This window comes from Vulpes vulpes, chromosome 14 (genome assembly GCF_048418805.1).
Source record: "Vulpes vulpes isolate BD-2025 chromosome 14, VulVul3, whole genome shotgun sequence".
NCBI classification, from domain to species: Eukaryota; Metazoa; Chordata; class Mammalia; order Carnivora; family Canidae; genus Vulpes; species Vulpes vulpes.
Genome location: NC_132793.1, coordinates 60563410 through 60590421, shown reverse-complemented (window position 1 = coordinate 60590421; position 27012 = coordinate 60563410). Strand labels below are relative to the sequence as shown.

The 27012-nt window shown below is 39.1% G+C and overlaps 1 protein-coding gene across 2 annotated transcripts in view; it reads left to right on the top strand.

Moving 5' to 3' along the window:
* Positions 1 to 14424, top strand: part of LNPEP (leucyl and cystinyl aminopeptidase) — an 88040-nt gene extending 73616 nt beyond the window's left edge. For both annotated transcript variants that reach the window (XM_072736697.1, XM_072736696.1), the window contains exons 13-18: positions 806 to 962; positions 8547 to 8731; positions 10204 to 10365; positions 11750 to 11890; positions 12598 to 12679; positions 13339 to 14424. In XM_072736697.1, the coding sequence (XP_072592798.1) occupies positions 806 to 962; positions 8547 to 8731; positions 10204 to 10365; positions 11750 to 11890; positions 12598 to 12679; positions 13339 to 13470 (859 nt within the window). In that variant the 3' untranslated portion in view covers positions 13471 to 14424. The remainder of the gene's footprint in view (positions 1 to 805; positions 963 to 8546; positions 8732 to 10203; positions 10366 to 11749; positions 11891 to 12597; positions 12680 to 13338) is intronic.
* Positions 14425 to 27012: the final 12588 nt, after the last annotated feature.

Sequence of the window (27012 nt, the reverse complement as noted above, 5' to 3'; positions counted from 1 at the left end):
GTTCAGACTCTATTTCATGAGAGAATTCTTTTCAAGGAGCATTTAATTTAGGCATGAAACTTAGTGCTTACCCACTGGTTTGAGTGATGTCTCAGAGTTGAGGCCTTCTTATTTGTGTCTAGCTTGCCTCCCAACCACTCCAGGCATTATAGAATCTCACAACCAAGTATGGCGGTGACCTTGTGTGTAGATATCCTCTGAATAGTAAGGTTACCAACTTGGATTGTTAATGGGGCTAGAGACACATGGGATATTCTGTTTTGACATTCTTATTTTGGTTTATTTTTTATGAAGTGACCTTAGGGCATCTGAGCCATCATTGTTTTGATTTCTCTTAAATGGTTAATTTTTAAAACATATTCACCATAAATTCACAGTGAATCTTACTGTACCAAGTTTGACAAATTCCTCTACAAATAGCAAAATATTTTCTTTTTGATTCAGAACCTTTTTATGTCACATATCCTCATCTGGTAAATACAAGTCATAAATAAATAAAATGAGGACTCTTCATCTTTTCTCCCCTAAGACATTGCAATACTTTCCAATGAGTCAGTAGCAATTTACAGGTAACTTAGGGAATAAAACCTGAGCTATTGTTTATCTTTCTCATGAAATGTATCTTTAACCTTGGGTCATACACATGAACTTAAGATAATAATGTTTAGTCTAACTTTACAGAATGCCACTCTAAGCTTAAATTGTAGTTCTCCAAGACTCATCATCAATTCATAAAGTGTCTCTACATGCATATAGATTTTATCTCCCTCATCATAATTGACTTTTCTGTTCTTTTACCTGTTAGCCTAGGCAAGGTATCTCTTCGGAGGGCCTTTGATTTGATTGATTACCTTGGAAATGAGACCTGTACTGCACCAATCACTGAAGCCCTGTTCCAGACGGGCCTCATCTATAACCTCCTTGAAAAGCTGGGATACATGGATCTGGCCTCAAGAGTAGTGGTAAGTCTGCCTTATTGCTACCGTTGTCTTTGTTGCTCGCCTTTAATGTCATTCACAGTTCCATTTGGCAGAGTAATAGACTGAAAAAGCAACGAGTTATATTCCCTTTTCTTCACTTTCTTAGGTATGAAATCTTTACTTTGAATCATAATCTCATTGCTTACCAGGAAGAGGTGATAAAAGACTTAGCATAACATGGTCTTGTTTGAATATCAAAATAAGGACTTCTGAATATCAAAATAAGGACACTGCTGTCAAAATGAGGTCACAGGAAAAGAAAACTTCTCTATTCAAATTCCAGTTTATTTTTATATAATAAATGCTTGAAGTAGGTCCTTTTCCAATGTGGTGTTCCACGTTGATTCCCTAGTGGTCATTATGAAATGACAGTTATGTTTGTATTGAGATTATTCTGTTTTAGGAGTCCTTACTGATAACTTTCTTAGGGAGAATGATGCTGGTGGATATATTTCTCTGCAAAGTGCTAAAGGAGTCTTGGTATTGGTGACTGCTTTCCCTTTTTTAAAACCAGTTGCCTAATTAGTATTAAATTAGGTTTAATACTAACCTTTCAGTATTTAAAAGGCAGAGTATTTAAAAGGTCGGGAGGAAGAGATGAATTCTTTGTTTCATCTTATTCTCTGAATAAGCACATTCTGACAATAGGGTTTGCTTTAGAAACCAGTCAGATTTGGGATACCTGGGGGGCTCAGCGGTTTAGCACCTGCCTTCGGCCCAGGACATGATCCTGGAGTCCCGGGATTGAGTCCTGCGTCAGGCTCCCTGCATGGAGCCTGCTTTTCCCTCTGCCTGTGTCTCTGCCTCTCTCTCTCTCTCTCTCTCTGTCTCTCACGAATAAATAAATAAAATCTTAAAAAAACAAAAAAAGGAAAGAAACCAGGTTTTCCAGGGACCTGGCCAAAGGCAGCTTTCAGAAAAAGCAAGAAAGTATTGAACCAGAAATTAGAATGTCTTCTGGGTTTCAGTGTCCTCACTGGTCAAAAGTGGTTGGATTACATCTTTTTTTAAGCCACTTCACTTCTGCCTCTTATTAGTCTACTGCACATCCTCTGTGATGAGTTGTCCCATCACACACTATTCTCAGTGGGGGGAGGCAAGCCCAGCTGGTGGGCCATATGAACTTGAGAAGCACCCTTTCCCCCAAGTGTCTGATCTGACCCCAAAAGAGCCACACCTACCCAACCCATAAGCATGATGCTTAAGTTAGATGATTTCTGAGGTCTTTTTTTTTATTGGAGTTCAATTTGCCAACATATAGTATAACACCCAGTGCTCATCCTGCCAAGTGCCCCCTTCAGTGCCTGTCACCCAGTGACTCCATCCCCCTGCTTGCCCCCCTTCCACTACCCCTTATTTCCGAGAATTAGGAGTCTCTCATGTTCTGTCTCCCTCACTGATATTTTAACTAATTTTCTCTCCTTTCCCCTTTATTCCCTTTCACTATTTTTATATTCCCCAAATGAATGAGACCATATAATGTGTGTCCTTTTCCGATTGACTTAACTTCACTCAGCATAATACCCTCCAGTTCCATCCACGTCGAAGCAAATGGTGGGTATTTGTCATTTCTGATGACTGAGTAATATTCCATTGTATATACAGACCACATCTTCTTTATCCATTCATCTTTCGATGGATACCGAGGCTCCTCCCACAGTGTGGCTGTTGTGGACATTGCTGCTAGAAACATCGGGGTGCAGGTGTCCTGGCGTTTCACTGCATCTGCATCTTTGGGGTAAATCCCCAGCAGTGCAATTGCTGGGTCGTAGGGTGGATCTATTTTTAACTCTTTGAGGAACCTCCAGTTTTCCAGAGTGGCTGCACCAGTTCACATTCCCACCAACAGTGCAAGAGGGTTCCCCTTTCTCCACATCCTCTCCAACAGTTGTGGTTTCCTGCCTTGATAATTTTCCCTAATCTCACTGGGGTGAAGTGATCTCTCATTGTGGCTTGGATTTGTATTTCCCTGATGGCAAATGATGCGGAGCATTTTCTCATGTGCTTGTTGGCCATGTCTATGTCTTCTTTGGTGAAATTTCTGTTCATGTCTTTTGCCCATTTCATGATTGGATTGCTGTTTCTTTACTGTTGAGTTTAATAAGTGCTTTATAGATCTGGATACTAGCCCTTTATCTGATAGGTCATTTGCAAATATCTTCTCCCATCCTGTAGGTTGTCTTTTAGTTTTGTGGACTGTATCCTTTGCTGTGCAAAAGCTTCTTATCTTGATGAAATCCCAATAGTTCATTTTTGCTTTTGTTTCTTTTGCCTTCGTGGATGTATCTTGCAAGAAGTTACTGTGGCCGAGTTCAAAAAGGGTGTTGCCTGTGTTCTCCTCTAAGATTTTGATGGAATCTTGTCTCACATTTAGATCTTTCATCCATTTCTGAGATCTTTTCTAATTAAGATTTTTATCATTCTTCTATATCATGAGGCTGTTACCATCCTTAATAAAAACCAGTATCTTCAGGATGTGACTCAGTCCATAGTAAATGCTGAGCAAGCAAATCAGTGAAACACACCAGAAACGGGCACATTTCAGTGCTTGTTATATTCCGCATACCATACTTAAGTGCTTAACGTAGATTACTTTGTTCAGTCCTCACACAATGCCTGATAGATGTTTCCACCCCCATTGGCTAGATGGGAAACTAAATAACTTCCCTCAAGTCACTTACCTAGGGAATTATAAAGCTGAGCTTTAAACCCAGATTAATTCCACTCTGAAGCCCACTGTTTGTGTTAATGTTGCTGTATTTTAAATTAATTTGTATTCTAGGAATGTCATCTTTCAAAGGATACCTTTTTCTTGGAAGAATCAAGGCTGTTTCCTTGCTGCAATCATTTTTTTTTAACTGAGATTTTAAATTAAAATAATTTGAAATACTTGTATACCATTTGTTTTAAGTTTTAAAATGACAGACCTTCACCTAGTTCCCTTGAAAATAAAATTGTCAATATTTGAGATTTCTTTTATATCCAAAATGTTAATAAATTTTTTTTACAATATTTGTGCATTTTGGAGAAATATGTAAATAACCTATTAGTGCCTTTAGGGCAAACTTAGAATCCAGAACGGACTTTGTACTGTTAATATATGAAAGAGATTGGCCATTTAGTAGCCACTTCAACTGCCATAGATGGACATTGGAGTTGTTTGCAGTTTGGAGCTATTAGAATAGCATTGCTAGGACTATACTCATATATATCTTTGGTGAATATCTGTATACATTTATATGGGCTATGTGTCTGGAAGTGGAATTGTTGAGTCATAACATTTATAGTTAATACTGTACTATCACATCATCGCTCAACATTATGTCAGTTTGTGCTCCATTAGCGGCGTATGAGAATTTGAGTTTTAATTTGCCTCTATATCCTTGTCAACACTTCGTATTAATAGTAATCTTTTTACTTGTAGCTATTCATATGGATGCATACTTGTATTGCAACTTTGGCTTTAATTTGTATTTCCCTAACGACTAGTGAAGATGAATTCCTTTTGATTTGTTTATTGACCATCGGAGATACACTTTTGTTAAGTGTTCAAGTCTAAGGATTTTTTTCTCTTGGATTTTTTGCCTTTTTCTGATTGATTTGTAGAGCTCTTTATATATTCAAGATAAGAGTCCAAATATCTTCTGCCTTCTAGCTTACTTTTTCACTCTCTTAATGACGTTTTTTGATTAGTATAAATTCTTAATTTTTGTGTATGAAATCTGCCAACCCAAAGTTATTCTCCTTTGTTCTCTTCTGAAAACTATTATTTTACCTTACACATTTAGATCTATGATCCATCTGGAATTGATTTTTGTGTATGGTATGAGTTAGACACAAAGATTTATTTTTTTGATATGGCCATCCAGTTGATCCAGCACCAGTGTGCTTCATTGTATGTATAGATTTTTTTATTATTGAATTTTATGATTACTTTGGGAGTTATTAGTGCCATATCAAATCAACACCATTTGGGGTAGTAATTTAGTTTCCTAGGGCTGCCATAATAAATTAGTACAAACTTGTTGTCTTAAAACAGCAGAAACGTGTTCTCTCACAGTTCTGGAAGCTAGAAGGCCAAAATTAAGGTATTGGCAGGGCAGATGGATTCCTTCTGAGGGAGAAGCTCTTTCATGCATCTCTTCGAGCTTCAGATGGTTGCCAGCAGTCCTTAGCATTCCTTAGCTTATAAATGCATCACTACAGTTTCTGCCTCTGTCTTTACAAGACATTTTACAGGACATTCTCTCCTTGTTTCTATGTCCAAATTTCCATGTTCTTATTACATAGGCTCCAGTCATTAGATTTAGGCCCACCATAATTCAGTATGACCTTATCTTAAATGGATTACATCTACAAAAACCTATTCCCAAATAAGTTTACATTCACACATTCTAAGCAGACATGAATTTTGGGAGGACACTATACAACCTAGTATAGGTAGCAATAAATAACTTTAGTCCCTGTCATTCACTTTTTTTTTTTTAATTATTGAAGGATTGTGTTGGTAGTGAATGTACTTTAAGAGTTAGCAAGATATCCCTGAAGTTCCCACCTAGTTAAATTACATGATGGTAGAAGCCGTCTTCCCTCTGCCTCTCTCCAATAACTCTTCTGAGGGCCTAGTGTCAGAAAGCACTTAATACTTACCTCAAGCTATCTCTATGCTGTGACACAGATGCTAAATTCAACCTAGGGAGTTAGATGTTTTGAATATTTTCTTTCTGTGATGCAGGAGTAACCGCATCTTCATCCCAGATGATGATTTCCAGTTTCCGGAGAAGTCATGTGTTTATTAAGAACATATCGTCAGGGTGGGGTCCAGGGAATGGGTCCTCAGATGACAAGGGCAGGCTTAGTCAATGTTTGTGAGCCCATGGGCCCATGTACTGCTGTAGATTTTGTGTACTTGATTGTCAGTTAAAAGTCAGGTTAGGGGTAGCCCAGGTGGCTCAGTGGTTTAGCACCACCTTCAGCCCGGGGCGTGATCCTGGGGACCCAGGATCAAGTCCCACGTCAGGCTCCCTGCATGGAGCCTGCTTCTCCCTCTGCCTGTGTCTCTGCCTCTCTCTCTCTCTCTCTCTCTCTCTCTCACTCTCTCTGTGTGTGTGTGTGTGTCATGAATAAATAAATAAAATCTTTAAAAAAAAAGTAAGGTTAGCTTTAGATTATCAAGAGGAAGAAACTCTCAAATTCTTAGGGCATTCTCGTACCATCAAAACTCTCAAAATATAAAATCTGACACTAATTAGAGTTGGAAATGGCAGACATTTCTGAGTCCTTGGATCCAATCTTCAAATAGTATTTGTGATTAAGACTGATGTCTAATTAATTTTTTATGTTGTCACCAGAGCATTGTGTACGTATATTGGTCATTTTGTTATCTAAGCTGCGCATACCTATATAACACATACATCTATATCACATTTTGTGATGTATGCTGTGGTGTTGTGGTCGATAGGGTCTGGAGGCACTATTGAATTGTGTCAGATTGCTCACATCTGACGTTAACATCTGATCCCAGCCATATTCCTCTTTCATCACTTACAAGTCTGTCATTCTTTTACATATGAGGAATTGGTGGGATAAACCTTTTGCAATAAAAGCTGACACTTCACTTTTAAGAAGCTGAGTTGACCCAAGAAAGAACTCCCTGGGCATATCAGTGTAAAATTAAAGCAGTAAATCAAAATGTAATACATTTATATAGTGCCACCATCTTTCCTGTCTGTTTTATTTTTAAAATCATTTTTGTCTAACATTCTTGCATTTTATTGCATACCCAGCGTTTGTAGCTTGTATAACCGCTTAATTTTTCTCCCCATTTTCCTTTTTCATTTTATGAAATCAGAGGATAGGATTCTATTGTTTAATGAGTTTAAATTAAAAAAAAAAATAAGTTAAAACCCAGGAAAAACAAGTTCTATGTGTGAAGCCCTTGCTTCAACATAGAAGCACTTGCTATATGAATTATTAATATTAAAAATATAACCTGGATTATTTATAAAAATGATAAAACAGGAATTATCTAAAAACAGAATTATTTTTAAATTAAAATCTTTTGCTCTGTTATGTTGTCATTTGAAATATATGTAAAAATCAACTCTTTGGGGATTTCCTCTGAACAATTTGGTACCAGAAATAACTAGTAAAGTTGCACCCTGTAACTCCAGTGGAGGAACTGCTCGTGAGCTAGCCTTAGCAGCTTCAAGTGTCAGGTTTCCCTTGCTGCCAGTACTTTAATGTGCCATTTTCTCCCTGCTGGTTTCTGTATATTTTAGTAAATTCTCATTGACATACATTTTTCTAACCCCTAAAAGGGGTTTTTTGTTTGTTTGTTTTTTTGTTTGTTTTTTTTAAGTAAAATCTGAAGCTTGTAACTTTTCCCCTATCCTCCTTCTTTTGTTTCTACTTGGCAGTTATGAGTAGCTTTGAATTTTCTTTTATTCTTTATTCACTTGGGGTGGTTTGCTATCATGCCATTGAGAATGTCAGGCCAGTGGCAGGCAGCATGTCCGATGCAGCCATGTGTATACAATAGGATCTCCTGCATTGCTTTAATGTTCCTTGGATTATCAGTCACCCTGGCAAGTATTTTTCCACTTCACGTCCTCTCAGTGACTCGCAGGCTTTGTTACTCACACATTCCACAAGGTGTCTGTTCTCTATTTTATCGCTTTTGAAGCAAACAAAAGCGAGTTGACATGTTATCACAAACTTTGAGTCCTTCTCCTTGCACAGATTCTTTTATTTCGTTCTTGGAGCTCCACAGGAGACTTATTTTCAGAAGGTCTGTTGAGAAAATGACTTCAGCAGTTCAAAATTCTCTGACTAGGATTCATTTTAGGTATTGACAGTGGTACTCTGGAAGAATAGGATGCTACGTGAAGAACTTGAACATATTTTCTGGGGTGTACGAGTATTGTAAACCAATGAATCTAACATATGGGTATTCTCTGTACTATTCGTGTTGCTTTACTACAGGTCTGAAAAATTTTTCAATAGAGTTGAGGGTGAGGAAATAACTATAAACAACTATTCTTGCCTGCACACCTCATTTTCTTGCTAATTTGATTAATTTTTTAGATCATCAAGCTAGTTAATATTTTAAGTATTCCTTTAATACTGCCTTCAGAAACATTTAAACATCTACCTATCAGTAAAGAAGTATATATTTCTCTCATTGTTTTATGGATTTATGGAGTCTAAAGTTATGAGGTCAGAAAGTTCCAGCTTGCTTCCAGCAGTGGCTATGAGCAGGAAAATACCTTCTCAGTCTTCTCACTGAGTACATACAGAAGACAGGCTCTCCACTGCAATGAAGTCATTAATTCTTTCTGTGTTACGTAATTAAGAGTCTGCCTTGGCTATAGCGGCCTACGTATAGTCTTGGTTATTGAATGGCTTCACCCCAGTTGCACGTGGGCTTCATATGTCAGTTGAAATTTATTGAGTATACCTAAGCCCTCCTCTTTTTTCTCCTTGATAAATATTGGGGGTAAAAAAGATCTAGCCATCCTGATTTTTCTGATTGTCCTAATTCTTGTTAACAATTCATCTCTCTAGACCAGGGTATTTAAATTACTTCGAACCCAAATCCAACAGCAAACCTGGACTGATGAAGGCACCCCATCTGCCCGAGAGCTTCGATCACTCTTGCTCGAATTTGCTTGCACCCACAGCCTAGAGAACTGCAGCAGTGCTGCCATGAAGCTGTTTGATGATTGGATGGCATCCAATGGAACTCAAAGGTGACATGTCATTCAACTCAAATGAACTCTGGTCCTCTTCCTTACCTTTATATCACATACTGAAACCAGGATCTTTTCATCCTGGGTCATAAATGTTACAAAACTGAGTGTTAATGTAGGTCAATTCTGTGTACTCGCATTGTCAAACAAGACTGTTTTTCCAAATTGTAGTAAAATACATAAAACATAGGGTTTATCTTAACATGTTTTAAGTGTACAGTTCGGTAGTGTAAGTATACTACACATTGCAACAAATCTCCAGAACTTTTTATCTGGCAAAACTAGAATTCCTTACCCTGACGACTGTCCGTTTTCCCCAGCCCCCAGCAGCCACGATTTTATTTTCTGCTCTAAATACCTTATGTGAGTGAAATGTACAGTATTTGTCTTTTTCCCGATTGGCTTGTTTCACTTAATGTGATGTCCTCAAGGTTCGTCCATGTTGTAGCTTGTGTTAGAATGTCCTTCCTTTTTAAGGCTAAACGTATTCATTGTGTGTACACACCATATTTTGTTTATTCATTCATCCATTGGTAGACATTTGAGTTGCTTCCACCTTTTGGCTTTTACAAATGATGCTGCTATGAGCTTAGGTATACAAATACCTCTTCAAGGCTCTGCTTTAGATTCTTTCAGATGTCTACATAGAAGTGATATTGCTACATCCTATGGTAGTTATATTTTTAATTTTTTGAAGTAATAACCATATTGTTTTCCATAGTGGTTGCACCATTTTACATTCCCACCAATAGGGCCCAAGAGTTCCACTTTCTTCACATCCTCACCAACGCTTGCTGTTTTCTGCTTTTTAATAGCAGCCATCTAAATGGGTATGAGCTGTCCAACAAATCTCTCTTAATTTAGGGATATAACATAGCAGGTAGAGTTAACTAACTAGTAGACATGTCTTTGACGATGACTGGTTCTCTCCATATTCCTTACTGGGCGTTATGGAAATAGATTCAAGCATCAGATGAGAGTTGGCGTGGGAGATTTGGATGACCTGTTGGGGTCCTTTCCAGCTCTGAGATCTTATTAAGGCCAGAAAACTGTGCTGCTTCCCCTCTTTTTGCTGTTCCCCTCACACTTGCTTCTGTATTTCTACCATGGAACTTACCGCACTATGTGGTAATACATTTATTTATTCTGTATGTTGTAATAGCCTCTGAGTTCCTAGAGGGCAGAGACTGGGTCTCATTCTTCCCTTCCCCGGCTTCCAGCCAGTTGTCCGCCTGGTTCTTTGTGGGTGTTCAGCGAAAAATTGTGGCACTTAGTTGAACTGATACTCTGTTTTATAGTCACACCACCAGGAAAGTAGCAGCCCACTGAATTAAATATTTTCTTGACTAGGAGTTATAAAGACTCTTCTGTTACCTGCTCTGGCCCCGCAAGCACCACTAGTCAATTCCTTGCCTTTGTACTCAGGATTTTTTTTTTTCCTTGTTTTTCTCATATTTGTACCTTTCTTACAGCCTACCTACTGATGTCATGAGTACTGTGTTCAAGGTTGGAGCAAAAACTGAGAGAGGCTGGTCATTCCTGTTAAGCAAATATGTCTCTGTAGACTCTGAAGCAGAGAAGAATAAAATACTTGAAGCTCTTGCCAGCTCAGAGGATGTACGGAAACTTTACTGGTATGAAACCATCCAAGGAATTTGATATGTAGAAATATCAAAAGCATAAAAGCATTGTGCTCCTAAGTTTGAGGAGCTCATTTTCTCTGGGATCTCCTTTTTTCTCCCTTTACTTGTGGGGCAGCCTTGTCTTGGATGGTTTGGGGAGGAGCCCGCATGTGTTGGGCTCCCATTATAAAGTACTTAACCAGTACCTAAGGAAGAGGAATAAAATGTGGATGTATCTCTCATATGACCCTTCACTTCCACTCTTAGTCTCTCTTCTCTGTTAACAGTGTCAGTCCTGGTGTGTGTATTTACATATTGAATGTAGGTGTATACTATACCCAGTGTTCTGTAACATTCTTTGTAGTGAATGATTGGTCTTTGAGATTTGCCATGTTCGTTCATAAAGCTTATTTCATTCGTTTTTAAGGCTACACAGTATTCCAGAGTATGGCCCTTTCATAATTTAATCCATCACATTTGTTGGGCATTTGGGTTTTTTCCCCCATTAAAAATAATTTTGCATTCTTTTGAGGGTATGTGCTTTCCCCTAGAAGCAGATATTATAACATGATAGATGAGAATTGCATTTGTGTAAGTACCAGGCTTAGTATTTATCAGCTACACTATTGCATCAATTTTACTTAACCTCAGTTCCTTAGACTGTAAAATGGAGAAAGGTAATGATTACCTATTTCAGCCATTCTTGTGTCAAGATTTTAGAACATAATCTAGTACATAGGAAGTATCCATAAGTGTTAACTATTAATATTAAAAGCATATTCTAAAATGTATCTTGCTTTTATACATATTCTTGCTAGTACATATTCTAAAATGTATCAGCTTTTTAAGAATAGTAATATTACCAGGATGCCTGGGTGGCTCAGTGGTTGAGTGTCTGCCTTCGACTCAGGTCGTGATCCCAGAGTCCTAGAGTTGAGTCCTGCATCACACTCCCTCTAGGGAGCCTGCTTCTCTCTCTCTCTCTGTCTCTCTCTCTGTGTCTCTCTTGAATAGGTAAATAAAATCTAAAAATAAAAAATAAAAAAGAATGGTAATATACCTATCTACTCAAATAAAATAAGGTTTTTAACAACAACAAAAAAATCCAGTCTTCTGAGTTATAGTAAATTCTACTTGAATTTATTCCCCAAATGTCCTTACTACTATTTATTATTATGTGACAGTATACTTAAGTCCTTATGTAAGTGGTGACTTCTCCCTTCATTTAAAAAAATGACAAGTTTTCAATTTATCGGTCAATCTTAGACCAGCCTGAAACTTACATCCTTTGAATTGCTTCAGAACTTTCATTAAGAGGCCGGCACTTATTTTAAGTCCAGTGATCACTTCATGATGAATAATTGTTTTTGGAAACTAAATCTGCTTTGCTCTTCAGGTTAATGAAAAATAGCCTCAGTGGAGATATCATCCGAACACAAAAGCTGTCATTTATCATTAGAACAGCTGGCCAACATTTTCCTGGACACTTGCTGGCATGGGATTTTGTCAAAGAGAACTGGGACAAGCTCGTGCAGAAGTAAGTTTCTACTTATTTTCTACTAATTTTTAACATGTACTAATTTTCAGTATTCTCCGGTTCTGCATGTGCAACTGTTCCCAGTGTTGTATTGATTCATAGGATTTAAGATCTGCTGTGAGAGGAAAAGTACATCAGTGACAGCTTAACCAAAACACCCAGACATTTTTACACTTGTAAATGTAATTCCTTAACGTGAGTCGTTGGACAGTGGTGCTCCATTCGGGTACTGTTGAAGCCAACCGTGCTAGACACTTAGGTCACTTCACTTAACGTGGCCATGGACTATTTCACAATAGCTGCTTAGTTACGTGTGTTGAAAAATACCTCTTCGTTGCCAAGAGATTAGATAAGAACTCATACCCGCCTAGACCACACATGGAAGATATTCTTTTTTCTTTCAGAATAATAATGGCATTTCTAGAGGGGGGTAAGGTGTGGTTTTTGAATCAATTAAATGGATTCATTTATCTGGGTATCCATAACTCCTGCCTTTTTCTGCCCACCTTTCCTTCCCCCTGGTAGTGAGAGTGTGTGTAGGCTTACCTTCTGATTTCCTGAGCTTCCTTACCCAGGAGCAGGCTTCCCACTCTCCCCTTGGCCTGTGTAATGTATAGTCAAGTATTTCCTTTGCGCTCAGGAACTTTGCTTCCCAACAGCTGCCTCATGTTTTTGCTCTTTTTGCTCTTGTATTTGTGTTTCTTCAGGTTTCATCTGGGGTCCTATACCATACAAAGTATTGTTGCTGGGTCAACGCACCTGTTTTCGACAAAGGCACATTTGTCTGAGGTTGGTTGTATAAAATGTTAGCAGGGAGATTGGGTCACCCTTTCCGCTTTGGCTGCTCAGTCTCAGTGAGACGGTGCCTCGTCATGCCAAATCCTGCCCCCCCCTCTGTGTCTGCCTTGGTCAGTGCCAGTCGTTGTGCCCTGGCATTAGTGCTTAAGGGGCTGGTCTTCAGCAAGGAGGACGAATTCTCATGAGGAAGAATTTGGATTCCATTCTCAACTGTATTCCCTCATCTGCCTTACACAAATAATTTTTGGAATTAAGACGAGCATATGCCATCTTTCTTTTTAAGTGGTAATAAAATGGTTTTAAGGAATTCCATTCCCAGGGAATTCCATTCCACTGGGCACTAATTCTAACGTAGATGACTTCATCTACTGTTACTTGGCGGCTTTTTTTTTTTTTTTTTCCCATTTTAAATTGGAAGAATTTATCCTTGTGGGAGTAAGGAGAACTCATTTTTAAAATGACTTCAGATTTCACCATACGTGATCAGGAACTTGATGTAAATTCTTTGAATAGGAGAGTGCTTTTTGTCTCTACTTCTTTCAAGACATCAGCATAGCCATGACTAAGTTAAAGCTTATTTGAAAGGGATATTCAGAGTTACCTGTGATTTAGTGTTCTCCTTTTGAAATACTTCTGCGTGCAACTTACAGGTCCAGGCGTTCTTTGAAAATCAGTCAGAGGCAACCTTTCGGCTTCGTTGTGTCCAGGAGGCTTTGGAAGTCATTCAGTTGAACATCCGATGGATGGAGAAGAACCTTAAAACTCTGACGTGGTGGCTGTAGCATGCACAACTGCACCCCCTTTTGTTGCCCATTCAGAGAGCTTATTAACTTGGGCTCTGCTGCTTTTGCAAAAAGCCAAGGTGAAGCCAGAATTGCTGCCGAGTTGTTTGCACTCTTAGGAGTTCTAGTTAGCTCAGGGCCCGTCTGTGTAGTTTTCATCTGTCTTTTTCGAATTGTCTTTGGGCAGTACATAGTTATTTATTATACAGAATTATATTCACCTATATGCCAACACCTACAAAAACAATAATTTTTCTACTCTGAAGATACACAAATAGGGGAAGAAATCTGTTGTTTTGGCATTCTGTTCTCTTTCTTGGTATCCAGAAAATACTGACACAGTGAAACAAGGCAAGACTACCACGGGAGCCGTCATCTTTGCAGGCTGCTGGTTTGTCAGCCATTTGTTGCTTCTCACTGATAGATGTTACTTGAATGTGGTACAAAACTTAGCTTCAAAAACTATGGTAATGAAGTCGATGAATCCTACAACTGTTAGAAAACTGATCTCAGGTGTGCAGATCTACTTTGGTTTGAGGTTTTGATCAATCCTTTATTTTCTGAAACAAAGTTCAAATAAGGTCTATAACTATTATATATTTTTTTTCTGCAGAACAGCCAGGTGCTACAGAATTTTTAAATTTTTGTTGTACTGAAAAGCTAAGTAACAAGGACAAAAGATTAAATTTTCCAAATATTTAATACTTATTTTTTCATCTTTTAGGAAAATGTTTCAAACTGAGTTAGCTTCAGTTACAATTATTTTATTTATGAATTCCGGTACTCTCCAAATCTGTACACCTTTGTCACTCCCTGCTATAGCTATTACCTTGTGTTATAAAGGAATATGTGTACATTTATGGCATTTATGGCAAGCATTTTGTTAATACTGTTGTCTTTTATCATGACTTTATCACTGTTACTAAAAATACAATTAGTTTAAGTTGCCTTTGACATTGCCTGATCATAGACACTTTCTCTGAGAATCATATTCATGTGTAGATTTTCATGTTATATGATAGCTTATATTAGAAGCACATTTTAAAATGGGGTCTTTGAGAAATTGAGCATTTTTATTTAAAGTTCACCATAGTACCTTAAAGGAATAAAGAGAATGTGGGATAGGAATAACCTGATTCAGATTTAATATGGTGGGCTTTGAATTTTTTCTATCTAGACAGTACTTTCTTTAGTTGAAAACCCAGTGGATTTTTGTTTGTTTTGTTTTATTTTGTTCTTATCATGGCCAAACTAACTGATTTAAAGGGATGGCCAAGGAGAGAAAGAAAGAAAAGGGAAGATTTCCAAAACTGTATGGCATTTTCACTCCTTGTAAAGGAGAAATACTGTACTTGAATTTTTTGAGCTATGCAGACTTAATACTTAGATCGTTGAGTTTCTTTGATTCTTAGGGGAAAAGTTTTCTTCCTTATAATTTTGAGTACTTTGTATTTTGTTTGAAAACATCTTTCGTGTACATAAAAAGGGCAGATACCCATTTGTGAGCACTTAAAACACTCCAGAGAATCAGTGGGAAAGGTCAGCTCTTTTAATTTAGCAGGTATACAGTGAAAATATGTGGGACTGTGTATAAAATTATATTTTACTTTATGAAAGTATTTTTATATAACAAAATTTAAAATGCTGGCATGCTAAAAGGTAGCTTTCTTTAATCCTAATGTGTTTCCCCCCAATTTAGTCTTTTCTAAACATTTACCTCTGGTTCAGAGTACAAAATATTATATCCTGAGAATCGTAGAATCCTCTAAAGATGTCTTATTGAAGCTGGGCTGATTGTAGGTCCTTATTCCTCTCATGCTTCAGCAGACGAAAGAGAGTTTAGTTGATATTGGAAGTCAGTGTGTTTTTATATTTTTAGAGTGGGGAAAAATACTAAACTTTTGAGGGGTTTTTTGGTTGCTGGTTTTTTTTACCATGTTATATTACCGAATTCCACTTTGATACAGAGTTTAAATTTTGCTACTTCTCAACATCAGTTGAGATTTTTCAGTTTTCCCCGCCCATCTTTACATTGCTCCTGAAATGTCTGTTAACTCTGCATATGGCAAATCTTGTCTTGAATTATATCATTTTCCCTGAGTGTGTGTGTGTGTGTGTGTGTGCGCGCGTGCATGTGTGTGGACAGAGGATGACGTTTAAGTAAATCCCTATCAAAGTGTGGGCTGCAAGAAGAGGTGACTTGTAATCCATTGCTTGCCTTGTACCCACAACCCATCCACTCGGCGACCGCACCCCTGCTCGGCTGCCCCTCTCTGGAGGCCTCACCTCCTCGTTTGTAGATTCAGCGCCCCCCCCTTCAGTTTCCCACGGGATTCCGTAGTTTCCAGCGCCAAGCTAACCCGTGCATGTGGCACTTCTAAAGATGAGCTCCGAGCCAGGAGTGCAAGGCCAAGTCACAGAGCATGAGGCGTGACAGGTACAAGCGGCTGGGGTGCCCTGGCGGCCTCGCTCTCCAGGCCCACAGCACAGCCGGGCTACTTGAACGGGACATGGGGGGCATGTGTGCTGGGTTGTTAAGAAAGGTAAACCTGGGGATTTGGACTCGTAGAAGAAAACCCGCACTTTGGAGGCGGAGGTGGGAATCCAAGGAGTCCAGTGTGTTAATGGCAGGATGTCGGATCCTTTAAACCGCAGGTGGGTCAGCGTCCCCCCCAAGCTCGGGCCTCCCTCCTCCTCCTCCTCCTCCTCCTTGTTTTCTCTGAGTCCCTGCACGTGAAACCACGTTGCTGTGGCTTAGCTGTTCCTGAACTTTCTCACCATCACAGGTTCTGCTTACTCCTAACACTCTTGGCCGCTCATGTTTCCATTTTACCGTACTTCAGCAGCCGAAGAGCTGTCAGAAGAGTTCTGGGTACGTAGAGGCTGTGCAGCTGCCTCAGTCTCCCCAGGTACAGAACAGAGTCTTCTCTGAATACCAAAAAGTAAGAAGTGAGGGTCAGGGGCTGAGTGTGTTGCATCACCGGTGGCCTGTTACTGAGCCGTGTCCTCAGTGTCTACCTGGAAACCTAACGTGCGGTGGTCGCTCGGATTGCTGAATATTCACGCAACCCCCGTTCATCTGATGGGACTGCAGAGAAGGTGTGTGAGCTCAGGACACACGGCATCACCAAGTCAGCACTTCCAGGGCAGAGTTTGCAAAATGAGGTCTGCATTTCTTAGGTACGAAACAGCTCTTTTTCTCCTCTTTGCCTTTGTTGTTTTCTTCTTCCTTCCTTCCTTCCTTCCTTCCTTCCTTCCTTCCTTTCTTTCTTTCTTTCTTTCTTTCTTTCTTTCTTTCTTTCTTTCTTCTTTTCTTCTTTTCTTTTCTTTTCTTTTTTTCTTTTCTTTTTCTTTTCTTTTTTCTTTTCTTTTCTTTTCTTTTCTTTTCTTTTCTTTTCTTTTCTTTTCTTTTCTTTTCTTTTCTTTTCTTTTTCATTGGAATGAATTCTCTATCTCGAGAGCTGCTTCTCTCTCCCCTCTGACTCCCCCGTTTGTACTTTAAGAAAACAAATGTGTGTATTTTTGCTGTGCATTGCATTCTTTTATTTTGTGGTTCATTTTCGGCTTTGGTGGTAAGTCCTGAATGAAAAGTGGCAGCCCAAATGCAGGACAGATCTCCTCTTGTCCCTTCCCCTCATTGCCTGCGTGTGCAGCAGCTCTCAGAATTAACTGATGTCTTTAAGTGGCTTTTCGGCGGGGTATATACTTTCTAAATGTGCATATGTAGTCTTGATGTATTTTTATTTTCTTTGGGTTTTGTACACTTTATTCTGATAATGAGGGAGATACTGTCCTGTGATGTCTCCAGCCCTTCCCAAATTCCTGTGTGGGCAGTGGCTACAGGTAGTAGTGACTTGACGTTTCTCTTTTTGGAAGTTAACGGTGATACTGGGCGGAGAGCAGAGTATGTTCGTTTAAAAATGTGTACAGAATGTTTTTGCTGCTATTTTGTGGGTGTTCTTTCACTTAGCACTTCATTCATCTTTCTCATGGGTGTGTGGATACCTAATGAGCTGTGGCAGTGCGGAAGTATGACGAATGTCCCGTTTACCTCCTCCTTGTGGCTTGCATGGACAGTTGTCGTTGCTCTCGTTTCGATCGAGTCTTGGTGAGGTGGGGCTTGTGTAGCTCTCTTGCAGATATGTGTTATGCTCCTTTTTTATATTCCATCTTATATGTGTTTGCATGTGTACATATGTGAAAATCGAGGCTCAGGGTAGGACATATTTCCTGTTTGTCCTTTCCTTTATTGTCTCCTAGGGTTAGTAGCTGATGTCGTTTTGTTTTGTGGGGTGGGAGAAACTAGGGTATGTATTTAATGTATATAAATAGACTTTGTATTACTACTCATTTCGTACTGTGTCCTTCTCAGAGGACATCAGAGTACTTAATGAGACGTGGAGGTCCGGATGTATGACAATCTCCTCTTGTCCCCTTCCCTTATTGCCTGTGTGGGCAATAGCTAGTAGAATAGTTGTTGAAGTTGGGGGGAGGGAGGGAGGGGGTTGGGGGAAGGGATGTGTACATGCTGTATATACCTGTTTTTACTGCCAAGTTATATTATTTCATTGGGTACCCAGACTGGAAGGTACCCAATAAACCATGGAGGTCCGGATGTATAACAATCTCCTCTTGTCCCCTTCCCTTATTGCCTTAGTGGGCAATGACTAGTAGAGTAGTTAATTAGTTTCAGGGGTCCTTTTGTGGGTTTGGGAGTAAATATTTTTAAATATATATACATGTTTCTACTTCCTTATTATAGTATTTCACTGGTTACCCCGTCCTTCACCGGACACACAGGTCCCCAGTGAACCGTGGAGTTCTAGATGTATAGCAATCTCCTCTTCTCCCTTTCCCTTTTTATCTATGTAAGCAGTCATTTTCAAGTAGTTTGGATTTTTTGAAGTCTTGAGGGTGGGGGTGGGAGGGTGGGAAGGGACTAAGGGCAGGATATGTACTTTTGAAAACTGTATGTACAGTATTTCTTACTATATGTGTTATTCCATTTTGTACCCCGTCCCTTGCTTGGACGTGCAGGTACTTAATGAGACGTGGAGGTCCGGATGTATGAAAATCTCCTCTTGTCCCCTTCCCTTATTGCCTCTGTGGGCAATAGTTTAGAGTAGTTGTAGATTAATATTTGTACACTACCACTCCCTCCGCTGGGAGGGTGGGGATATGTACTCCTTAAGATGTATATAAATATTTTTGTTCCTTTTTTCTGTTACTGCATTTTGTACCTAGATCTTTCCTTGGATATTTAGGTACATGATGAAAATTAAGGTTCATTCTATGAAAAAAATCTCCTCGTGTCCCCTTCCCTTATTGCCTGTCTGGGCAATGACTAGTGGTATAGTTGTTTTGAGAGGTTTTTGGGGGGCAGGGCGGTGGGGGATTTCTGGGCTTACATTTCTTAAAAGGTACATAAATGTCTGCTGTGGTGATGGCGGTGGTTTTGCTCTTTTACTTCAAACCGGTTTTTTGGTTTGGATTTGTAGATGTGAAATGTAGTGCGGAGGCCCAGATCCAGAGGAGCGGTAAGCCCTTTCTCCCATCGCTTACAGCCTGTTGTATGAGAGGACGTTAGGACTTATACTTTGTTTTTGAATTTCTTAATGGGGAATGGGCCTAGTAGGTAAGATAGTTGATGTTTTAAATGTATATAAATGCCTCTGCTTCTTTTTGGTGTTTACTTCATTTTGAATCTAGTCCTTTGCTGTGAGTATTTAGGTACTTAATGAAAGTTGAGATTGATTCTATGAAAAATCTCCCCTACTCCCCTTCCCTCATTGCCTGGTGGGCAATGGTAGAAGAATAGATGTTTAGTTTCATTTTTTGGAGGGGTGGGAGGGGGGTGGGAGTAGTCTGGCTGAGTGTGTGTGCGCGCGTGCGCGCGCATGTAAATTTTTTTTTTTTTTAATGTATATAAATGTTTGCTACATTTTGTGTGTTATTTCACTTCTTACTCAGTCCTTTGCTGGGACTTGTAGGTACACAGTGAAACATGGAGGTCCATACGTATGATAAATCTCCTCTGCTTCCCTTCCCTCGCTGCCTTCATGGGCAATAGTTTTATAATTTGGGGTGATTTTTTTAAGGGGGAGAGATTATTTGGGTGGGTAGTGGGGAGGGGAAAAGGTCAGGGTATGAACTTTGAAAAAGTGTATATAAATGTTTTCCTATTATTGATTTTGTACCTCGTCTTAGCATGATGCATAGGTACCGGATGAAAATCGAGGATCAATGTATGACACATCTCCCCTTCTCCTTTCCCTTATTGCCGATGTTGGCAATAGTGAGTAGAATAGTTGTGTGTTGTTTATTTACTTGGTTTTTTGGAGGGATTTATAGTTTTGGCAGGGGAATATTCTTAATATGTATGAATATGGGTTTTTTGGTTGTTTCATTCAGTATCTAGTTCTTTGCATGGCTCTCTATATTGGGACCTAATGAAAACTGAGTTTTATAAATTGACAGATTGCTTCGTCCTTTCCCACATATTTTCTTATTTAGCGGTAGCTAGTATAGTTTTGTGGTTATTCTGTTTTATTCTCTAGGATATATGCCTTTAAAAATGTAAACATATATATATGCACATATCTAATCTGCTTTTCTTTTTCATTATTTTTCATTGATACTTAGTCCCTTCCAGGGCAGTGCATGGCTCTAACAAAAATAAAGTCCCACCAAATCCCTGCCCTCTGACTTGAAAGGCAGTCAGGATGGTGTAACTAATGGCAACAGGTATATAGCAAGTAAGTTGGGAGAAGATGCTTGGATATGGTTGAGTTATGAAACTTAATCAGATTCAGCATCCTTACGTGGATTCAAATGGAAGGAAATGGTGAGAAGGGACTTGTACTTTGGAAATTACAGAAAGGCGAGAGGACAATACTAAGTAAAGAGTATGTTTAAAGTTCATTGCTGATTAATCTCTCAGTAACTGGCATGCCAGTAAAAGTGCTGCCTAGAATTTATTTGAAGACCGTTGAGAGTAGCTTCTTCTGGAGGCCTGGAATTCTGATTTATCTACAGAAGTCTCCTGCAGTTCCATCTATAGCATATTAAGTAACTGATAGAAATTATTTTGATTTTTGAAATGAACCTTTTGACTTATTGCCACGGTTCTAGCAAATAACAACGTGGGCCCAAAAATCATTCCATAAAGAATTGGGGGGCAAGCCCTCTTTGAACGACCATCTATGGTAGGGCAGGTTGGCCCTTTTCTACCCAGAGCTCTTCTGTGTGGCTGCTTCTCTCTCCACAGTTCTCCATTAGCTGGACCATTCTTGTTCTTTCTTTCTTTCTTTCTTTCTTTCTTTCTTTCTTTCTTTCTTTCTTTCGTCTTTTTATCCTCAGTGCCTGTAATATTAGATGTTATTCTCAAGTGCATTTTTAAAAATGGAAGTCAGAAAAAAAAATGGAAGTCAGTGTTGCCTCATCAGCTGTATGTTTTTTGCGTGCATTTCATACATCCAGACTTGTGTGTTCACTTTCAGCATTCTTGAATCATACTGACTCTTCCTCTGCCACATGGTACATGTTAGGACTCCACGTTTGTCCGTATCAAAGAAAATGCATGTGTAAAATCCCTCTCTCCCTCGCTGCCTTTCTTTCTTCCTTTCTTGCTTTTTTCCTTCAGGCTTCTAAGCATCTTTGTTTGTTCTACAGTTTATAATGAATATAATGCTGAAGATTTGCCATATTATTTTATTTTATTATATATATATTTTAGAAACATTAATAGGACTCCTAGAACATTTGCAAAGAGATGTCATTTACCATATCAAACTCTCAGGTTCTAGTGTTCAAAAATTAGCCTATACTTTGCTATTATTTATACCTGCTGCTGTAGAAAAAAATAAAAGTTTGTTCATGACATATGTAGCTTTGATCGTAAATAAGTGAGAAAAGGGCACCTTTTTGGAATTAGTCCTGGTAGTCATTAGTGACAGTTCTGAGCAGTTCTTAATTTGAAATACTTCAAAGAAGTAAAGGTCATGGCTTAGCTGAATGAAATGCTCCAAAAGTTGCACTGTATAAACCATCAGTACAGTAATACACTTGTGTATGTATGTGTGTGTGTGTGTGTGTGTATACATATTATATAATGAGAATTACAGCATAATTGGAGCATTTGCATTAATCAGCAAACTCACACTGAGACAAAACTTAGTCTTCTGGCCGTCTCGATTAAAGCCAAGTGTTCCATGTTGCTATGAAGAGTAGGCTCTTTCAAACACTTCAAAAAGTAATTACTTGGAAACTTGTAAAAGTATTACATTTTTGTATTTAAACACCTATACCGATCTACAGTTCTTTGAATCTGAGCTTGTGGGTGGAATTCTAAATTTGTATCATAATCCGTCTTTTGTGGAAAATTTTGAAAACAGTATGTATAATATTATATATATGCAAATTGTGTTGTGTCACTTGTAAAGGGAAAAAGCTTATTTTTCTTTATACTTCTGATAACTTGTTTTGCATATGACCAGCACTGACTGAAAAGGCATGTGTAATTGCAAACACTGTTGCTTTTTTTTGTGAAATGAAAATAAAAGTATTTAAATATAAATGTTGTGTTGGCCTCTTTGGATGAAAAAACTACACATGTAAAATGGTACATCTCAGATTACACACTCGACCAGGATAATGACCATATTCATTGTCTTGCATGATTTGTTTTCTACTCCACTACGTACCCCAGTATCTCTACTGCCTATAATTCCGGATTTCTCACACTCACACTATTGACACTGGGGCTCTCCCGGGCATTCTGTGATGACTAACAGCACCCTTAGCCTCTAATGCAAATAGCAAGTACAAGCTAATGCCAACTCCAGTGTGACAAGGAAAAATGCCTCTAGACTTTGCCAAATTTCTCCTGCAGTGGGGTAAGGATTAAAACTTCCATTGGATGCTTGGGGCAGGGGGCTCAGTTAACTGTTACATGAATTCTATCTAGGGCAATTATTTACTTGTTAGACTGAATTGCTTCTTGTAAGCACACTTCAGTAGCAGTTGGTACAGTAATAGTTAAGTACCTAAATCCATATGAGACATGTAATTACTTATGCCTGTGAAACCAAAGAACACTTACAATCTGAATTTGAAAGTGAAAGGACACTGAATTTTACCAGGGGACACCTGTTTTGTTTCACATGTAATTGGAGCAGGAGCGCACAGCTTTATCAAGGCCACAGTTACATTCCTGGTCACATCTACAAAAGGAGTTTCTCTTTCTAGCCCCATAAATTGTTTTGAAGGACAGTTGAGAATTTCTTAGGCTTCCAGATAGGGGAACTAGAACCAGTATTTTCCTATGGTAATTGTCAAGGCTTTAAGTTAAGGATGTTAGGGCAAATAGAGTATCTCTTTATCCCCCAACCCAAAACCCTATTTCCAGTGACACACAACAACCTTGAAGCCATACCTTTTTAAAATCTCATATGATGATCATTAATATATTGCAGAATCAACAAAGTGAAGGCAACCTACTGAATTGGGAAGATGGTTGCAAGTGATCTGTTAAGAGGTTAATATCCAAATTATATAAATGACTTCTACAACTCAACACTAGAACACCGAGTAATCTAGTTATAATGGGCAGAAGACCTGAATAGACATTTTTCCAAAGAAGACATGTACATGGCCAACAGGATCCCCATGACTCATCATCACAGAAGCAAATCAAAACCACAGTAATAAATCACCTTAACATCTATAAGGATGGCTTAGAGGATCAAAAAGACAGGAAATGTCAAGTGTTGACAAGGATATGGAGAAAAAGGAACCCTCGTGCACTGATGTTGGGAATGTAAATTGATGCAGCCACTATGGAAAACAGTATGGAAGATCCACACAAAATTAAAAGTAGAATAACCATACGATCCAGTAATTCCACTACGGGCTATTTATCCAAAGAAAACAAAAACATTGATTTGAAAAACCATATGCACCCCTATGTTTTTTTGCAGCATTATTTACAATAGCCAAGACATGGAAGGAACCTAAGTATCCTGTTAATAGATGAATGGTACATATGTCATTTATACACACACACACACACACATACACACATATATATATATAATGGAAGCTTATTCAGGCATGAAAAAGAATGAGACCTTGCAACAACATGATGGATATAGAGGTTATTATGCTAAGTGAAATGAGACTGTAAAATACTATATGAACTTCAATAAAAATATATATAAAAATACTATATGATTTTGCTCTTATGTGGAGCCTAAAAAAAAAAAAAAAAGCAGAAACAGACCCATAAACAAACTGGTGGTTGCCAGAGGGTTAGAGGAATGGGAAAAATGGGTGAAGGGGAGTGGAAGGTACACGCTTCCAGTAATGGAATGAATAAGTCACTGAGATGAAAGGCACAGCACAGGGCACACAGTAATGGCTTTAGTGTTGTATGGTGACAGTGGCACCATATGCTACACTTGTGAGCACAGGCCCGTGTGCAGAGCTGTTGAATCTCTGCTGTACTCCTGAAGCTAATGTAACATTGTGGTGTCAACTATACTCGGGTAAATAATAATATACTAGAGAAACGTTCTTAGGAGTTGCGAGGATTTTAATCAAAAGCTGCTGGTTCATGGTTCTTAAACTTTTTTTATTCATGGATATCTGCAATAAACAATTGAACTAAAATTCTTTATAAATGTAGAGAAGAACACTTCGATTTTGATGGACTTTTTGATGAGAGTAATAGAACTTTATTTTTGAAAATCATTTTTAGAATTCATGGCACGAAAGAGTTTGGGTTCTATTTTGCTTTACTTCATTTCTTACCATAAAGCTCATTCCCGCCCCCCCCCCCCCCACACACACACGCACGCACACACATCCAGGGCTTCCTAAAACTAGTGACTGAGGTAAACAGTTGACTTACATGCTCTTCAGGGGTGTTACTACCAGAGAGCAAGACCATGCTTTTAAATCACCGTTACGGCCTACCTTCACTAACTAGTGATCTGTTGCCAGAGCTTTCTGCTGTTTCATTTTTATTATTTTTCTTATGGTCACCCAGTCAGTTATGTGACTGTGATTTCTGTTGTTGGCCTAGCTGACTTAGAATCAGGACACTTGTGTATATGTGTAATAGCTTTTATCCTTAATATCCCGCTCATTTTTTTTGAAGGATGCACATATTAATATAATAAAATAACCAAACAATTGGTTAAAGTAGGTGATGGGCCGAAGTTGAAGCGTTGAGTAGGCTGCACCAGGAGGCAACAGATTGAAAGGAAGTGAGGGCCAGCAGACAAGAAGCCACATCAGCTTAGGAAAGGCCACGGAGGGGAGACGGGGTATTGCTTGTTCCGTGCCATTTGCCCAGAAGCCGGGTGTGGAAACTGCAAGCCCTTGTGTTGGATGCTTTCTGATGTTGCTCTTCTATGTCAGTGTGGCACCAAAGTGACGCTTGGGTGCTTCGTGCAGGATTGCACATGGGCTGCCCTGTGCAGTTAGCGGCTGTTTACATCTTCATTTACTTTGCCTCCCAGCCCTTTGTAATTTTTACAGTTAAGCGGAACTCTTGGAATATTACCATTATTACATAGTAGCAAGAGGTAATGATTTCTAGAAATTTAAACTATTTGAAAGGCCGTGGAACATAGACTGGCATCAGTCAGGACTGAGTTGATTCCCTCATTCAGTCATTTCCCACTTGTGTTTTAATTCCTCTTAGCCTCAGTTTTCTCCAGTAATAAAACAAGGACACTACCTACCTTATGAGGTGGTTAGCTTCACCTTAAATAAAATATTTATAAATTACCTAGCACATGAAATAAGTCCATCAGAGAAATAAAATTAGCATATGGTTTCACTCATGTGGAATATAAGAAACAGTGCAGAGGATCACAGGGGAAGGGAGGGAAAAACTGAGTGGCAAGTCTTCAGAGAGGGAGAGAAACCATGGGGGACTCTTTATAGGAAACAAACTATAGGATGGAGGAGAGGTGGCAGGGGATGGGGTGAGGGACTGGGTGATGGACGCTGAGGGCACATGATGTGTGAGCCCTGGGTGTTGTATGCAACTGACAAATCATTGAACACATCTGAAATCACGTACGTACTTTGTGTTGGCTAATTGAGTTTAAATTTTTTAAAAAAATTAGCACAATGCCTATAAATATCACAGTGACATGGTAAATGTCAACTGCTATTGTTAAAACTTCTTGCTGTTTTCCAGAGTATAAAGATGTTAATACCCTCAGTTACTGATGGAAATAAGTGTTGTTTTTTTTTTTTTTTAATTGAATAGGTTATACAACTTACCAGTTAGGAAATTAGAGAAATAATTTCAGTCTAATTGTCTTTGTAAGTCTTAATCCTTAAGTATGCAGATTTGAGAGCTATTGCCTGTAAATTGGAAAAAGTGTGACGTTATATAGGTTTCACAACTGAAATGATAACCTGTCACTGAATTTCATTAATTGTAAGTAAGTGGGAAATGAAATCCTAATTATTGACTAATCTGCATGGTGGTAATATGGGAAATGGATCCAATACTTCATAGGAACTCAGTAAATACTCCTTTTTCCCCCCTTTCAGTAATGTATTTGCATTAAATATGCAAAAGAATCAAGCATGCACAAGTCTCAATTCTAGCTAGAAAATATGTGTACAGCTTAGCGCATGGCAGAGAAGTTGGCCAAGATCTCTCCTAGTGCCAGAAAAAAACCTTCCATGTGACGTAGTCTAATTCTCTCATTTTCCTGATCAAGTAAGAGCACCAGAGGCTGGGCCTTAGCGAAGGCCCCCCCATAACATGACATTATAGGTCAGATCTGCACGTGTGTTTGTTTTAGAAAAAGTTCATGTCGCCTTGAAAACAAATGATGTGCAATTTGCCTGCAGGATGCTGTTTGCCTGGAAACGAGTATTAGATTTTACTATTGAAAGAGGTGTTTGGTTATTTAATGTGGAGTGTGGAACTAAAACTATCCTAATAATTCAACTTTTTTTTTAATTAATTAATTTATGATAGACATAGAGGTAGAGACACAGGAGGAGGGAGAAGCAGGCTTCATGCCGGGAGCCCGACGTGGGACTCGATCCTGGGTCTCCAGGATCACCCCCTGGGCCAAAGGCAGGTGCTAAACCACGGCCACCCAGGGATCCCCTAATTAAACTTTTAAACTCAACAGTTGTTCACACCCTCTGGATACTGCAGTCTCAAAAGCATAGGTGTGCAGAGGTTAACACCCGCGTCCCCCCTTGTGTGTGTTTGGACTAAGTGGGTTGCAATGAAGTAACCACTGTGAGGCGGGGGACACTAGGGTCGGGGGTGGGGGGTCGGAGGGGCTTCTCTCACCCCCAGAGGGGACACCAGGGAGAAGGAGGGGTGGTTAGCAATGGAGAGGCGCCGAGTGCACCTGATGACCGGGGGAAGGCACACAAGCTCCACCAACTACGGGCAGGAGGGGAGGCGGCCTACAGTTCTGGGAAAAGAGGTGATATTAAAACACAATTTTCGGATCATGCGTTTCACCTGTGCAGTGGTCGCTGGGCCCGGGCCGG